The sequence below is a fragment of the Carya illinoinensis genome, chromosome 8 (assembly GCF_018687715.1).
Source record: "Carya illinoinensis cultivar Pawnee chromosome 8, C.illinoinensisPawnee_v1, whole genome shotgun sequence".
In the NCBI taxonomy this organism is placed as follows: Eukaryota; Viridiplantae; Streptophyta; class Magnoliopsida; order Fagales; family Juglandaceae; genus Carya; species Carya illinoinensis.
This window is the reverse complement of record NC_056759.1, coordinates 7,212,214-7,230,053: the sequence shown is the minus strand read 5'-3', so window position 1 is coordinate 7,230,053 and position 17,840 is coordinate 7,212,214. Positions and strand designations below refer to the sequence as shown.

Below are 17,840 nucleotides of genomic sequence, written 5' to 3'. Positions count from 1 at the left end.
ACTGTTGACTTTAATGGCCTGGATCTACATAATTTTATTGTCTCTATTGCACCTAAATAGTTAGGGCACACTTTTATATTATACCTGGCTATGGCTATTCATTTATCAATACAATTTGTTTACTTTTAAAAAAAAAAAAAAAAAAAAAAAATCTTAAGGGTTGTGTTTCTTTAAATGATCATTCATGGATTGCTACCCTCGTGTATTACTAACCTAGAAATAAGTATTTTGACTTTCGATGGTGCTCATTGAGGTGGTGAGCACTTTTGCTATTTGTAGTACTTGCTCAAGGGTAAGCACTTTTGCTATTCATGAGGCTCACCTTAGTGCGATCACTTTGCCTTTTAATGGTACTTGCTAGGGGCGATCACTTTTGCTCTCACGATACTCACTTAGGGTTGATCACTTGTGCTCTCAACGATACTCACCTAAGAGCAAGCACTTTACTATCCATGATGTTTGCATCGGGACGAGCACATTTACTCTCACAATGCTCACCTGGGTGCGCACACTTTGCTTTCTACAATACTCTTTGGGGGAGTGAGTAGCCTTTTAAAGAGACTTTGCCTTTCAATGGAAAAATTGTTCTTTAAAAAGAAAATAGCTAAGCAAAATAAAACCTAGTTGAACATAAGTAGTTGATTTAGAGTAAACACTTCAGCACCATTTTTTTGTTATATCAATTTAGCACAAAACAAAAAGGAAGCTAGAGAGGGATTGAGATTTTTTTTAAAAAAAGATCATCAAAACTGTTTTTATGGAATAATCAATATTATTACCATCTATTATGCTCTTTTTTTCACAATAGACAAATGTATGCATTTCGATGAAAATGAACACTCCTTTTATTGCAAGAAGGGAAAATTCAAATTTGCAAAATATGTAATTTCATATTTATCGAAATGTTTACATATTTCGAAAGTCTCATATATTTTGAAATAGCCTAAACGGAAAAAAGCATATAATATATTTCACTCTTCGTAGTTAATACTGTTAAAAAACTAAACAGAATTCGAGCAGTTATTAAAAGGTGTTGAATTTTAATTAAGCCGTTCAGTGTGTAACTGCAAGTTCAATTTGATAGGAGTTATTTCTGTTTAGTTTTTATTTATTAATGTAAAGTGATGTTGGGTCTGTAAGTGGTAAGTAGTGGCCCTTACCGGCAGATGGCTATGGAAATTCTCTCGTTCTATTATGCAACGTGCTTTTATTTTGAAAACTTAAGAAAGGAATCGGTTCTGAAAAGCTTAAATTTACACAAGTCAAAACTCTACTTTAGAAACCATAAATTCACCTAAGCATGCATTTTACACGATAAATATTTGATTTTTTTTTTACATGCATTTACTTAAAAAATGTAAGTATTTGTTTCAAGCTTTAGTTATTTTTTACATAAAACTTTAATTTTTAATTTTGATATATTTGATTATTACAGGCAATGTTCAATGTTATGAGATTTATTTTATTTCATTGCTTATGTTTTTAACAAGTTTTTTCTTGATTTTAAAATATGAGTACAACCTGGTTACCCGAGTTGCAGAAATCCATATACGTTCAAGTACAGGCTCAAGTCATGACCCAAACAGATACTCAGGCCATATTTGACACCCGGGTTTGGGTATACCTATACCCAGGTGAACATCCTCATTCATGATGTTTTTCATGATGTTTGTTGAGGTGACGAGCTTTATGTTCTTTCATGATGCTCAACAAGGTGAGGAGCATTGTGCTGCTCTCTAAGGTGGCGAGCACTTTGCTTTTTAATGATTCTCGTTAAGGTGATGAGTGCCATGCTCTTTCATTGTGCACATCGATGTGAGGATCATTGTGCTTTATTGCTCGCCGAAATAATGTGCACTTTTAATCTTGCATTGTTAGCATGGATGGCGAGCACTTTTTCTCTCTATAGTGCTCAGCTAAATGAAGAGTACTTTTTTCTCCATGGTGTTCATCTAAGGCAAGCACTTTCAAAAGGTTGTCTCTGTTTTGAAGTCTGGCATTAAAAAATTTGAAATGAGAAACCCAAAGAAATAATTTTCAAGATAAACACATTGTTATAACTAATGCCTTTTTCTAGGATTTATAACAACATAAACAAAGGATTTTATACAACATTCTCAAAAGGGAAAAAAAAAAAAAAAAACCAAACCATATAGAATTCCATAAGAATCTAACCAATAGACTATAGAATAGAACTCCATTTTATCAATACCCAAATCACCAACACAAGAAACTAAACCAGTTAGAATTCCATAAGAATCCGATCCAAACCACATACCCAAAAAAGAAATCTCATTTTATTGATAGCTATAGAATAGTACTCCTAAAACGACGAGGCACATGAAACATCTATACTAATACAACAATTGGGCTAATGCAAACCAAGTATTCAAAAAATCATGGAAGGAATAAAGCACACTACAGAAATAACAGCCTATGGAATACATGCAAGCGAACAAGAAACCAAACCACAAAGCCAACCTTGGGCAAAGCTTCATTTTTTGTTCACCTCATGAGAGATGACAGGTTGCAAGAATAGGACTAAGCGAGACTACGAGACTCTTCGGCCGTATGTGAGATGACTACATATACGAAACTTTGGGGGTAGTTGGGAATAACAAATGGCCATGACGAGGCCATCTCATATAGATCAGCTTGTAACATATGACAAAAGACACGAGTGTAGATTTGTCCACTGATCCAATGGTTCTTACCCGTGCTCAAATGGAGTGAAGAAGAGCTTTCCTCACTGGATTTAGGTGTAGTTTCTCGGGATCGTCAATCCTTAACCATTTTGGATGGATAAAGCAAGGAAAAAGGCATTCCTATTTGAGACTGGATGTAATTGAGAGAGGATGTTTGTTTTTCTCAAACGTGATGAAAGTAAGAGCAATCAGCGTAAGTGGTGAAATTGGCAAAAGTGAAGGAATGGATAGAAGGGAAAAGATGTGGGTTGCTTGAGAATAATGAATGCATGAATCTGTCGATATGAACAATGCAAATTACCTTTTCCTTGGAACCAGGTGTGCCAGACAAAGCAAGAAAAATAAAGACAAAAATAAGAAAATTGGGGATCAAATGATATGGAACCGCTAGAGAAGACAATACAACCTGCAACAGAAGTGAAAAGCCAAAAAACCAATGGAATTCTATAGGCAAAGTGAAAGTCAAAGGACATAATATACCATTCATGTGGGAAGATGAAGTACAATCTGTATGAACATTGTTAATCGAGTGATTAGCAACGGAAACTTTCTTTGGCTACAATAGAGACAATAATTGCTAATATTGGTCCTTTGTGAATGTCAATTTCTCATCTATAGAGGCTACTGGTTCAACTGAGGTGAGATTGACAGATGAGAAACCAATAAAATTATGCTTAACATGTAGTTTGTGTCCGGGTGGGTAGCCATGTAATTTATAGCATTTTTCTGTCAAATGGCCTGTCAAATGACAATGAGTGCAAAGAGGGGTTGTGCATTGCTTGTTTTGAAGCAGTTTTCAAGAGTATGGCCTTGGAATTTGCAATGTGTGCAAAATGCTCTATCATGTTTTTGTTGATTGGGTGGTCTGTATGATTGTTTAGATAGGTGGGATGATTGTCTAACAGCAAGGGTCATAGAATCAGGGGAAGGTAGGCTTGAAATCATGAGGTTATGCATTTCTTGCTATTGAATCATTGAAAAGATTTTGTTGAGAGGAGGCAATGGGTCTAATAACATGATTTGGTCTCAAGTGACATGGTAAGAGTCATTGAGACCCATGAGAAACTGCGTAACGCAGTCTCTTTGATATCTACAAAAAAAAGAACAGTGAACTTACCACAAGTACAATCAGGTAAAGGATCATAAATGGTGAGTTCATTCCACAGAGTCTTAAGTTTGCCAAAATATAAACTCACAATATCATGATCCTACTGTAATGCTATCAAGGCCTTCTTTAATTGAAAAATATGATGGCTATGATGCTGAGTAAATCTGTCTTTAAGTTCAGTCCAAAGCTGTCTAGCATTATCAACAAGTGCAATGCTAGACTTCAGAGTTGGACTAATTGAATTTTGAAGCCATGATACAACAAGATCATTACATCGATCCCATGCATCGAATAGAGGGTCAATGGGAGTCTATGGTTTTAACAAAGTGTCATCGATAAAACCAAGTTTATTTTTGCCTTTAAGAGCTATGTGCAAGAGCTCTGCACATAGCTCTTGACCAAGTTGTGTAATTGTCGGTGGTAAGAGGGTTAGGAACCAAAGGGAAGGAAGGATTATCCCCATAGTCAAGTTGATAGGGGTTGAGAATGTTTGTAAAATCTGTAAATAAAGTACTGGTGGGTTGGAGGAGTGGATTCAGTAGTCATGGAAGAAAATTTGCAATGTAAAATCTGGAGCTTTCAAGCTCGTGATAACATGTAAAAATAAGAAAAAAAAGTAGAATTTGACAAAAAAGGAATTCTTCCTTCTTGTATTCAATCGTGGTAGTAAACTTTACATACTGCGATTTATATATACCAAAAGGTATAGCCAGCTGACAGACTGGAGAATAAATGAATATTTGTACAATTTATTAACTAACTCTGAAAATACAAAATAGTACATGACATTTAATCTATTTGAGGGACTTTCTAGTAATTTACTTACAATGGAATCTTTGTTGATAAGTGCTGAATGTGGAGGTAGTAGCTGGAAGTCTGGTGCAATGTTGTTGCCACGGTTGATATGATCATCATGATCCTGCTGCTCCAAGGTGATGGCATTTTGTGGTGTATGTTGATCCAATAGAGTCAAAGGACATAATATGCGAAAATGCAGAGTTACCTAAAGGGCAACCAAAACGCTACAGTTGCAAGATCGAGCATTGAAGGACATTTTTGTTCATTCAACTACCAAGTAAAAAGTACAAACTCTCCCTTCATCTATAAATTTGCATGATTTGATGTGAAATATAAAATTTATTTTATAATAAAAATTATATAATATAATTACAACGAGAAACACATTTTGAAATTAAATGAGAAATGGAACATCAAGTTCTCTTTTCCCTCCCTCCCCTTCTTCTTCTTGGTCTACTCTTTATTATCTTTTGCAGTTGATCATGTTATAGATTTTGAAGATTGCGGGGAGGTAGTAAAAATCAAAGAAGAAAGGAGTCAATGGATTTTGGGAGGCGATGTAATATTGCTGAATGTAACAATTATCAACTTTAGATACTATATTTTTATTAAACAGTAAATCTGACTTCACTTGTAATTCTCTTTTGGTATATATTCCCGCCGCAATCGACATGCTTTGAAGTTTCAACGTTGTAGCCTGTAGGCCCGTGGAACTTGCGGGTTCAGTACGACTAATCAGTATACAAGGGTGGGGCTGTGAACTAATTGCCAACGTATAGACATTGACCAATGGCAATGTGTTAGACCCTCTAAAAAAGTTACCCTGGGACAAGTTTAGACACACTCACTGACATGCCTAGTCGGCCCCCATGGTAAGCCATCAGCATGCCATGGCAAGCCCACGGACCAGCCAGCCAACAGCTCGGCCAGCATGCTTTAGCACGCTGGTGAGGCTGTTGGCCTCCCCTTGGTGTCGCACAGAGGTTAGGGGGCTGGTCTACCAGCCCCGCCCTGCCAGCATGCACACGCAAGGGCCAGCCAGCTAACCAGCCCAGCGTGCACGCCCAGCCAGCCTGGCCAGCACGCCCAGCACGCCAGCCAACCAGGCAGGCCACCTGCCTGGCCACCAGCCTGACCAGTATGCAGGCCATGCATGCTGCCCATCAGCACCAGCCATGTAGCAAGACCAAACCAGCCGGCCAGCAACCATGGCACCAGCAATGCGGCCAGACCATGGCTAGCCAGCCAGCGCCCATGACCCATGCCATGGGCCATTTTCAACACTGGCTAGCACCAGTTAGGCCGTAGGTCCCACATGGGCCCAACGACCAGAATTTTATCAGCATTTTATTATTTTAATTATTTCATCTAGTATTTATATATTTCATTATTTCCTTATTTTAGTACAATTAAGAATTAATTCCTTATGCTAGTGTTACTAGGAATTAATTCATTTCTAGGATTTATTTCCTTGTTCAAGCACCATTAGGACTATCCCATTGTAAGCCTATATAAAGGCCACCATAGTCTCATTTTTCATTATCTTTTGACAAATTTCCTTTGTGGTTGGCTTATTTGTTCTTGAGATCTCTTTCGGTGCTTGACACTTGGGTTATTTAGGTGCAACCCGTGTGAATTCCAAATAGAGATTCAACACCTTGACGTTTGTAGATGGGTATTGTTTCATCTATCAATTTATGAACAAATTTGTTTCTCTTTTCCATTATTGAGTTTCATTCTTGTTATTATTGTTATTTGCATTACTCTTTTTGCACTTAACATTATATATCACTCTCCATATCATCCCAACACACTAGATCTATTTTGCCAAGTAGATCTAGCCTTGTTGGAATATTTCCTTCACTTCCATATCATCCCATCACCATATTAGCCTCCATATACCTTCCATAATCTTAGATCTAAACCCTTACATCATAAAAATACTAGATCTACATTAGATCTAGTGCCTTCATATTTCCTACATAAACCCTAACCTCCATAAGGATTTCCTATATTTTAGGAAATCTTAAACCCTAGCCTCACTTCCATATTTACCATAATACCACTCAAGGGACGCCTACCATAGCCTACCATACCATCATCATACCATCACCATCCCATATACCATACCATCCCACCAAAATCCAATTCACAAACTACAACACCCATTATCCATACTTACCAAAGAGTTTTGCTACATACAAACACAGTTGCGCACTTATCTGTGTACCAATACTGATTTATTCATACTTAAAATTTAAATTAACACTGTTTTCAATAAAATCTACTTTTTGACTAATCATATCATATTGGTACACAAATTAATACACAATTATGCTTGTAACTATATTTTTCTTTCACCTAATTTTATCACTCAAATCTAAATTCAAGTAAGAGGATAAACAAAAAGATAGATCCATTGATCATAATTAAATAAAATAAATCTAAAAAATTATAATGTTTAGAGATTAGACCGACATCCGTCACACAATGGTATCCGTATTAGTAGGGGTGTTCAAAATTCCGAGACTTCCGATTCCGACCGATTTCCGCTCCGATTCTGACTCCGGCGGAGTCGGAATATTCGGTACTCGGAATCGGAATCGGAAGTCTTCCGATTCCGATTCAGAAGTCGGAATCGGAATCGATACCCAGTTGGTTCGGACTTCCGACTTCCGACTTTCGATTTTTTTTTAAAAAATAATCCAGCTGCAAAACGACGTCGTTTTGCAGCTGGAATATTTGTGCAAGTAAAATGAAACGGCGTCGTTCCATTTAAATAGGAACGACACCGTTTTGAGGAAACTTCCCACTTATGACTTACCTCAGTCCGGACGACACAGCTCACAGCCTCACACTCACAGACTCACTCAGTGCTCTCACTCTCAGCCTCTCACGAGTCACTGCATTGCCGATCTCCATTTTGCTCCACAGACCTCTCACGCCGCACGCTACACGAAGTCGCCGCCCCCCACCGTTACTCCGTCCGCCGAATCCGACCAGTTTTTTCCAAAAGGTAAAAACTGGTGACTCTTGTGTAATGTGTATTCTGAAATTTATTTAAAATTTTAAAGGGATTATCTGATGTATGGAATTTTTCTGTGAATGGTGAACTGAGTTGTGAAATGATTATGTATTGAGGAACCGTTTTTCATTTTCAGTATTTTATTTGTTTGTGATTTTGGACATTGAAGGCAACCTGTTTGTGGAAATGTCACAAAGAAACGGAATAGGCTTAATAGTCGGAATTTTACTGTGTGAATTGATTATTGATAATACATTAGCTAAAAAATACTTTTACACAAAGAAACGATTTTTTTAATTAAATGGCCTTGCTATCTTAACAAGCATGAGGTAATTTGGTTGTGGTCATCTTACTTGCAAGTGGTTCATTAAGTGGTGATGCTCACCAGCTTAATTTTTGTCAATAGGAGTGTTTATTTTGGATACTGCATTCTAGCAGAAGCTGTATACTCTTTTTTATTTTATTTTTCTAAAAAAAAAAACAAACATTTACATATCAGCTCATTTATTTTATTTTTCTAAAACTAAATACAAACGTTTCATATCAGCTCATTGAGCAACACCTCTGCAGACGAAAATCCATTTACATTTCAAATATGGCAAACTGCTGTTAGTGGGTCCCTGCGTGCCTGGAACTTCAAAAATATAACAATGCCAATTTTTATTATTATTTTCACCTAATATGTTATTATGATGCAAGATTTAACAAAGATTGGTAGGATTTCTTTTGCATTTTCCATTGTCTCCTTACAGTAAAGTACCAATCAAGGTTTCCCACTTCACCATCATAAGCAGCTTTTTATAGAAAAAATCTTTGAAATTACATTTTTCTTTCTATTCCTGGATAGTGGATATGCCTTTGGGTTATCAAAATACAAGGATGGTCTGTACCAATGAGCATTGGGCGTAAAAAATTATAACAATTAAAAAAAAAAACTAAGATTAATATGAATGTTGAATATATATATATATATATATATATATATATATATATATATGTATGTATATATACACACCATTTTTGGGCTTCTATGGAGTTTCATTCTTCATTCTTTCTCACAATTTGATGTATCTTTAGGTATTTGTATTTGAGTAGATTGGTAACATTGCCTGGAGCATCTGGTGCTTTCTTGCGGCTTTTACTAGATCAGGTGACCTACATAGAATAATTTTTTATGTCACTTGGCAGCATGGTTTTTTTGGGTATCTGAATGTAAGACGATAAACCATGCTTATTAATTTGGTTTTTTATATATGTGACAGATTTGAAGCTATGGAGGAAGAACCATATGGGACCCCAGAACAGGATCAAGATGCCACAATGCCGTCCCCAGCACCGAGATCGAGACCCTCTTCCAGAACACAAACTTCATGTGCAAGTAGTCGATTCCCAATGCCGGTAAATATAGAAGATGAAGATACATTTAATGAGGAGGCTGAGATGGGTATTGGGGATGAGCCGGATGTACCACCTCCATCCGCGAGTGCCAAGCCACCACATCCATGATCAAATAAAAAAAGCTCGTGGACGTGGGAACATTTCACCAAAGTTGACGGTGATCCCTCGGAACCGCACGTGGCTTGCAACCATTGTGGCCAAGAAGTTGGATGTCATTCAAAGAAACAAGGCACTACTGGATTGATATCACATCTAAATGGTTGCCAGAGGTATAAGATAGCGAAGGGATTGGCGGCCAAAGATTAGACAACGCTGAGTTATGAAACTTCTACTGTGACTGATGGTACGCAAGTTAAGAAAATGGCTATCCCTCAATACAGTGAGAAGTGGTTGAGAGATGCGCTTGCCGAGATGATCATTGAAGATGAGATGCCTTTTATGACAGTTGAAAAAAGAGGGTTCCGAAAGTTTGTCAAGCTCATTGAGCCACGATTCCCAATGCCGTCACGGTATACAGTGATGCGGGATTGTATGAAAAGGCATTTAAAAGAGAAGGCTGAGATGAGGCAAATGTTTGTGAGGACTGGCCAGAAAGTTTCATTTACGACTGACACATGGACATCTATACAGAATGTTTCATACATGTGTATTACAGCACACTACATTGACAGTTCATGGATTTTAAAAAAACAGATTATTGGATTCAAAGAAATCAGTGATCATAAGGGTGCATCAATTGGGGCGGCAATGGATGATTGCTTGAAAGATTGGGGAATTTAGAAAGTTTTGTGCATTACAGTTGACAATGCTAGTGCCAATGTTACTGCAATTGAATGGTTCAAGCGGAATACGAGAGTGAGAGATGATGTCATGATGTCATCCAGGACCATGAGTTTATCTATGTTCGTTGTTGTGCTCACATAATCAACCTGATTGTGACTGAGGGCTTAAAAGAGGTTGATGATTCCATTACAAAAGTCCGCAACATTGTGCGGTATGTGAGGGCTTCTCCTCAACGGCTGAAAAAATTCAGGGCAATAGAAGAACAACTTGGGATAAAACATTCACGGACGCTGTGCTTGGACGTTCCCACTCGATGGAACTCTACATATATGATGTTGGATGTGACACAGAGGTACTAGAAAATATTTGAGCGGATGGAGGTGGAAGATGGAGGCCTTAAGTATGCTTTGCTGGAGCCTGCCGGAAAGGGGCTCGGTCCGTCGGACACACATGATTGGACGAGTGTAGAATTTTTTGTCACATTTTTGCAGATTTTTTATGATATTACAATGAAAATATCTGGATCCGCATACACGACTGCAAACTTGTGATTCAGTCAGATCTCGACACTACACCACCACTTGGAAGATGGTTGTGATGACCCTAGCGGACTTCTATCTGGTATGGCTCAGAGGATGCTGTCCAAATATAATAAATATTGGGGGCAAGTTGAGAAAATAAATAGATTACTCTTTGTGGCTGTGATCCTTGACCCCCGAATCAAGTTGGCCGTGATAGAATATTGGGCAAATTCCGTCCTTGGGGCAATGAAGGCTGCATTGTTTATTACATCGCTTAAAACTGATCTCGATGACTTGTACTTCAATTACAAAAATAGTGGACAACCTTCATCTTCAGCGGGTACCTCACACGTGACTCCGACACCTCCCTCTGATGACTTTAGCCCAGTAGGTGTATTGCCTCGACGCCGTAGGAATTACGACATCATGAATGAGTATCATCAGCTCGTTGCGTCGAAGAATATTATGGGGTGTATTTCAGAGGTTGAACGGTATTTTATGGAAGAGGTCGAGGCACCTAGTCCTGCATTTGAGATATGCATTTGGTGGAAGGCTAATTCGGTCAAGTATCCAATCCTTTCCCGTATTGCCCGAGATGTGCTAGCCATTCCTATTACGATGGTTGCATCTGAGTCGGCGTTTAGCACTAGAGGTCGAGTGTTGGATGCTTTCCGGAGTTCTTTGTCACCGTCAACTGTGGAGGCCCTCGTTTGCATACAGAACTGGATCAGTGATACACCCCTTGGACTAGATAGCATTGGCATTGACGATGAGAGCTATAGGCTTGAAGATGGTAACCATATTTTACTTGTTTTTTTATTATTGATTATTTTAATTATTTTTATGATTATACTAATTTATTTAATTTATATTTTTTTATCATTTCACAGATGTAATTGTGAACCCCAGTATAGTTGTTGATGACTGATGGAGTATGGATAAAGATAAGTTGATATCAGAATTAACTTATTCCGTCCTTGATATTAATGGTAATTAAATTTTACTTTTAATTCTGTTTCAATTTTCTGAATCAATATTTGGTTACATTTATTGATTGAATTTTTTTTTATCTTAATTTCAGGTACTTCAAATGACCAACTACGATGCTGCAAATGATGTTTCTTTTTTGGTTGAATCAAAATGTTTGTTCTTATGGACTGTTTAATCAAACTTTGAACTCGGCTGTTATTTCTATTATTCATTGTTTATGATCTTCTGAATTGTGTATAATTAGCTCCTAGCTAGCTATAAAGGAAATATATAGTTAGACTTTTAATGAAAATTATATCAATCTAAATTTTGAATATGAAGATAATAATATTAATACGCAGATCGGTATGCAAATTCATTTGTATGTAACAAAACTCATGAGCCGAAAATGCGAAGGGAGCTAGCTAGATCATGAGCCGCCTATATATATATATACACACACACAGATATCTATATATATATAAGTACTATATCTCCCATAATGCAAGTCTCCTTAATTAGTAAATTAATCATAAATTTAAATTAATATTATTTCAAGTTAAAATTTACTTTTTGATTAATCACATTAAACTAATACATAAATTAATATATAATTAAATTTAAAATAAGATAAAACCTATCATACTGAAGAAGTCGGAATTCGGAATTTCGGCACCGATCAGAATTCCAACGCATGTTCGGATTTTGGAAGTCAGAATTCTGATCAGAAGTCGGAATTCCAACTTCCAAACAGAGTCAGACCGATTCCAGTCGAAATCGAAATCGGAGCTCAATTTTGATTCCGACTTTTCGAAAGTCGGAGTTGGAGCACACCCACTATTAGTGCCTTCAGATTTTAAAAAATATTATAGGGGTCTGTCTGGATAGTTTCGAATGCCTTAGGATTAAATATATTTGTACGGTTGAAAGTAAGTCAGCCTCCAAATAGGTTAGGGACATCTCGATAGAAGACTTCAAATCAGAAACCATGCGATCATTATTATAGGTCATTTCCAGACTTGTCCCATCAATCTTCTTCTCTATGTTTTATATTTTTATAATTTAAAAATTTTTAATTAAATAAATTTCGGAATGCAAAAATATTTATTATAATAAAATATTTATTATAATTTGATTACTCACATGTAGATTGTGATTATAATATATAGTCAAAATTTGAAACAAAATAAGGCATGAGAATATTGTAAAAATAATTTCAAATTTTGATTCAAATAAATTTATCTTAAAAAATTTATGAAAAATTTATTTTTAAATATATTAAAAATTATTTATCATAATAATTGTGTTTATAACCATTACATATAAATAAATTATTATTTCAATATCATTACTAATAAAATTAATTATTGATGGGACGATGTCTTTTTAAACTTCTTACTCAAAAGTCAACAAATCAATATATTTTATATATCTAAACACATCAAACTCATCTCAATAAGACCTATAAACTCACTCAATCTTTATTTATAAATATTCACAACTCTTTCCAACTATTTTCACTAGCCAAACTAACCTAAATCTTCGTTTGGGCGCACATTCAAGTTGAGTTTTAGAATTAAGTTTGAGTTATAGTTTGTCTCTCAATTCTATTTGATGCAAGGCTTAGTATGTATTTTTATAAGCCATAGTATTATATCTATTTATAATTTTACAATTCTCTTGCTAATGTTAATGTCAGCTCCACGCGGGCTTCATAGGTAGGTATATACTTTTTTTTTTTTTTGAAGGGATAGGTAGGTATATACTTACGATATTTTGATTGTATGGTTGCTCTCAGCTTTCAACTGGAGGCCTTGACTTGGCAAATAAAGACATTGGTCCCCAAAATATTACACGGACAAGTAGCCAACTGCTGTCCACAAACGGAGAAAAGCCAGAGCACAAACAAACGTGTGGATTCTCGCCGCTCTTTCTCCCATTCAAAACAAGATGTTCGCTAGATTTATGGCATAGGTACACTTCCCCAAATTAGTCGGATCGCTCTATCACTTCCGACTACCTGTTCTCAAAACCAAACCCACAGATTACTCCCACAGAGGCCATAAAACATGTCTCTGAGTATGAAATTACACATCACCTCCACCCACCTTAACCCCATGCTCAATTCCCAAACCATCAATAAAAGTACGTCCACAAACTATAACACGAAGATCCGATCCAAACCCATTTACCACTGCAACCCATTGATCTCCACCGTGTACAAATCCACAATGCATGCTTCTTCTTTCTCTTATTCTTCTTGTTCCGTCAGAAGCTCTCTGATTGAACCCGACGGCGGGGCTCTGGTGGATCTCGTGGTGCCGGAGAGCGAGCGTGCAAAGAAGACGTCAGATGCGGAGGCATTGCCCAAGGTGAGGCTGACCAAGATTGACACCGAGTGGGTGCACGTGATCAGCGAGGGGTGGGCGAGCCCGTTAAGAGGGTTCATGAGAGAGAACGAGTATTTGCAGAGTTTGCATTTTAATTCCTTGAAAATGGCAGATGGGCATGTGGTGAACATGTCGCTTCCCATTGTTTTGGCTATTGATGACAAGACCAAGGAGCTGATTGGGTCGTCTCCCGATGTGGGGTTGGTCGGACCCAAAGGAGACTTGGTCGGTATTCTTCGGAGGTCAGTGGTTTCATGAGTGCGAGTACCATTTTTTTGAATTCTGTTCGTCATTTGTTAAAATATGTGAATTAATGAGAGCATGCTTATTAATATGAAAATCGTACGTGTTAGTTTGGTATCTCAATAAAAGAATGTTAGTTGCCGCAATATAAATTAGGAGAATTTTATTATTATCAAAAAAAAAAAAAAGAGGAGAATTTTACAATGAAAGTCAAAGGGAGTCTTTTCTGATTATAAAAATCTGAAGTAGTGCTCTTGTTTCTATATTCTTTCTCCTTTGCAATGCCATACCCTTGTGAGATATGGTGTTGTCTAGCTGAAATTCGTAGTCGTATATAGGTAGAATTTAGCTAAATGACGCATTTGAGTTGCCTGAGCACAATGAATGTAATATGCCCGACATTCATATGTTAATGCCATATTGCGGATTCTTTACTGTTTCGATATTTACTCCCGCTCTTTCATAATTACGTGCGTGACCTGGTCGAGAGAATGAATATGCTGACGGTCGATTTGGAAGGAGAGAACAATGTTTACAAAAATTTTACGTGCAGTTACTTTTTTGTGTATTCTATTAATGTGATTGGTTGTATATTAAAAAAATGTGATAGAGCCAATTATATCAATTAAATATAAAAAGAATATGTAAAAGTGATTGTATATAGGATCCAATGTTTAATGGTGCTTCTGCCTGTTGTTTTTCTACGGGAACCAACCAACGTGTAACAAGTTAGGCTGGGGCTTCCAATAAAAAGTAATAATAATAATAATTAAACACGTTCCCTACTCTCTTATCCCCGTGCGTCTTGTTCATGAGAGTAAAACCACATTGTGTTTAACGGGCCAAATCTTTGTTTTAGTTGGAACTTTTGAAGTTCTCGAGTTCTGGAAGTAATCCATTTTATTATTTCGTTTTTTGTCTAGTCTCTTTGTATTTTGTAATAGCGTGTTGTTGCACTTACCAGATCAATAAACGTATACCTAGCTCAGTTTATTGCTGTCATCCCAAGTTTCTCTGATGTTCATTCTTTTGCAGCATTGAAATCTACAAGCATAACAAAGAGGAAAGAATTGCTAGAACTTGGGGTACAACGGCTCCAGGATTGCCATATGTTGACGAGGTCATTACTCCTGCTGGTAATTGGCTAATTGGTGGAGATTTGGAAGTGTTAAATCCCATCAAATACGGTGACGGGCTTGATCACTACAGGCTCTCACCCCTACAACTCCGGAAGGAATTTGATAGGCGACAGGCCGATGCAGTTTTTGCTTTTCAATTAAGGAACCCTGTGCATAATGGGCATGCTTTGTTGATGAACGACACACGAAGGCGACTTCTGGAAATGGGTTACAAGAAGCCAATTTTATTGTTGCATCCTTTGGGAGGTTTCACAAAGGCAGATGATGTGCCCTTGGATGTTAGGATGGAGCAACATAGCAAGGTTATTTGCATGGCTTGTCTTGTATAACCTTAATAATAATGAGTTTAACAGCTAAACAGTCACTAAAGTGATACCTTTCTGTTTGTTTGAATATATCTGCAATGAGTCTAATTGCCATTGTGTGGACCATAGCTTTTTAGTAATTATGCTTATTACAAGTAAATGAAACATTTGGTTATTCAGTGAAGGGTCCCCTTTTCAAAATTCCATAACCATTTTTGTGATGAAATGATCTTTGCAGATCCAACTTGTGTCTCATACTTCATAACTGAAATTTAACCAGTGCCAAAAAGATAGGTTTTGCTCATGTTTTTTAATTTCTGTCCAGGTCCTAGAAGATGGAATCCTTGATCCAGAGACAACTATTGTATCCATTTTCCCATCACCTATGCATTATGCGGGTCCAACTGAAGTACAGTGGCATGCCAAGGCACGAATAAATGCTGGTGCCAATTTTTACATTGTTGGTCGTGATCCTGCAGGTATGGGTCACCCAACTGAGAAGAGGGATTTATATGATCCTGATCACGGGAAAAAGGTGTTGAGCATGGCTCCTGGCTTGGAGAAGCTAAATATTTTGCCTTTCAGGGTAGGTAACATTATACTTTTCTTTTAGGCTGGACCTTTCAAGATCTGTTGCATATTTCAATCTTATCGCTCCTTGCAATATATCTATTATCTTTTGTTTCAATTCTATGCTTTTGTAAGGTCAAAACACTGGCTAGATGTTCAGGGTTGACTACGGATATGAAATTATCTTTTGTCATGATTACCTTTTCTCCCTAGATATCGAATTCTATTTTTTAGCACAAGTTCATTGCCTGGCGAGGAAAGATTCTCCTGTACATCTAACAAATACATATTATGCAGTTATCTCCTATATCTAGCCAATCTAATGAAGTTTTGAGTGTCTGTCTTTTTATAAAGCACAAAATGTTTTGAGACTGTGAAGCTTACCATTAGCAATCTTAAACTGGTATTCCTGAAGACGGTTTTGCATGGATTTTAATCTCAACCACTTCAATTCCTTCTTTTTTGCATTCTCTTCACTGAAACGTTTTACTTATCAAAATATACTTGAAGCAAGTTCAGAAGTAACTGTGCCTAATTAGGAGATGCTTGCTACTAGCCACTGCTGTTACCAATTAGTACGGGCAAAAGAGAGTTTGAGTATCGAACCTTCTGGACCCCACACTATGATTGATTCAATCACATCACAGAGCACAAAGATTACTTCATGACCATTGCTCGTTAGGAAGTTCTGTGTATTCTTCTGTCAATTTGATACGTCTGATCACATCAGAACTCTGTATGTCATGCCTCAAGCACTTGCAGATTTACCATAAGCCTTTTCTGTTGCTGGGTTTGTTCTGTGATATGAAAAGTGAAGAGGCTCTGTTGTGTGTGCGCTCTTAATCTTCTTTGTTCGTCATAAACTGCAGGTGGCAGCATATGACAACGTGGAAAAGAAGATGGCGTTTTTTGATCCATCGCGTGCTAAAGATTTCCTCTTCATATCAGGAACCAAGGTAGAAACCGTATATTATTTCCTGGTTGCTTGAAGGGCCTCTAAAGTTTCTATACCAATTCGTAGTTGCTTGAGGAGCATCTCAAGCTCTATGGACCTGAAAGGACCTTTCAGATAATGCTTTAAATTGTTAGGTTTTAGTTTTCTAATGAGATTTGATGTTCTCCATAGCTTTAAATTGGCAAATTATATTGGGCAACCGAATGTCTGAGTCAGAAAGTGAGTTGTGCTTTTTGATAGAAGCTATCTGCATCCTTGCCATAGTAAATCTACAATCAGTCACATACTGTGGTTGGGGTGATTGTGTGGTAAGGCTGTGTCTTAGCAAGGATGTAGTTTGTGGAAACTTATGAGAGCTAGTAATTTGACTATCCATTAGATCAAACTCTACTGTGATCAACATTTGAAAACATTCCTATTCTGTCATCATAAGTAGATCTTTGGAAAGTATCAAAACTTGTTTATCATGTTAACCTCTATATATTAAAATTGTGCTTGTAGTTCTCTTGGATTGGTTCATGAATGTCATTAAGATACTGTTTACCAATTTTTGGGAACCTCATGTCATTCATACTTGTTTGTATCTCATTTGTTGGGCTTACCGTACTGTTTCAGATGAGGACATATGCAAGGAGCGGCGAGAATCCTCCTGATGGTTTTATGTGCCCCAGTGGATGGAAGGTCCTCGTTAAATATTATGAAAGCATGCAAGCTGAAGAGGCATCACAGCAGCAAGCTGTGTTTTCTACTTAGATCTAAACCAGAGTTTTTAGCTGAAGAAGAGACCAAGCAGGAGCAGTGTTTCGAATTTAGTATATGGGGTTGAGAATATTGGTTTTGGACTTCATTTTTTAAGCAGGATGCATGTAATGGATTTAAATTCTTAAGAAAATTGATATATGCTAAATAAATTGATATATCTTTCCTCAAA

The 17,840-nt window shown here is 37.0% G+C and overlaps 1 protein-coding gene across 1 annotated transcript; it reads left to right on the top strand.

Annotated features, from left to right (window-relative positions):
- The first annotated feature begins 13,177 nt into the window (after positions 1-13,177).
- On the top strand, positions 13,178-17,840 carry LOC122274200 (ATP sulfurylase 2-like). Its single transcript, XM_043083207.1, has 5 exons — positions 13,178-13,939; positions 14,976-15,381; positions 15,710-15,970; positions 16,824-16,910; positions 17,525-17,840. The coding sequence occupies exons 1-5, from the start codon at positions 13,377-13,379 to the stop codon at positions 17,660-17,662; spliced, it is 1,455 nt and encodes a 484-aa protein (XP_042939141.1). The 5' UTR covers positions 13,178-13,376; the 3' UTR covers positions 17,663-17,840.

Excerpts from the sequence above, each read along its gene's own strand:
- LOC122274200 (XM_043083207.1), top strand. The coding sequence starts at position 13,377 with ATGTCTCTGAGTATGAAATTACACATCACCTCCACCCACCTTAACCCC. Across the intron at positions 15,382-15,709 it reads GGATGGAGCAACATAGCAAG|GTCCTAGAAGATGGAATCCT; the intron begins GTTATTTGCATG and ends ATTTCTGTCCAG. Across the intron at positions 16,911-17,524 it reads TCTTCATATCAGGAACCAAG|ATGAGGACATATGCAAGGAG; the intron begins GTAGAAACCGTA and ends GTACTGTTTCAG.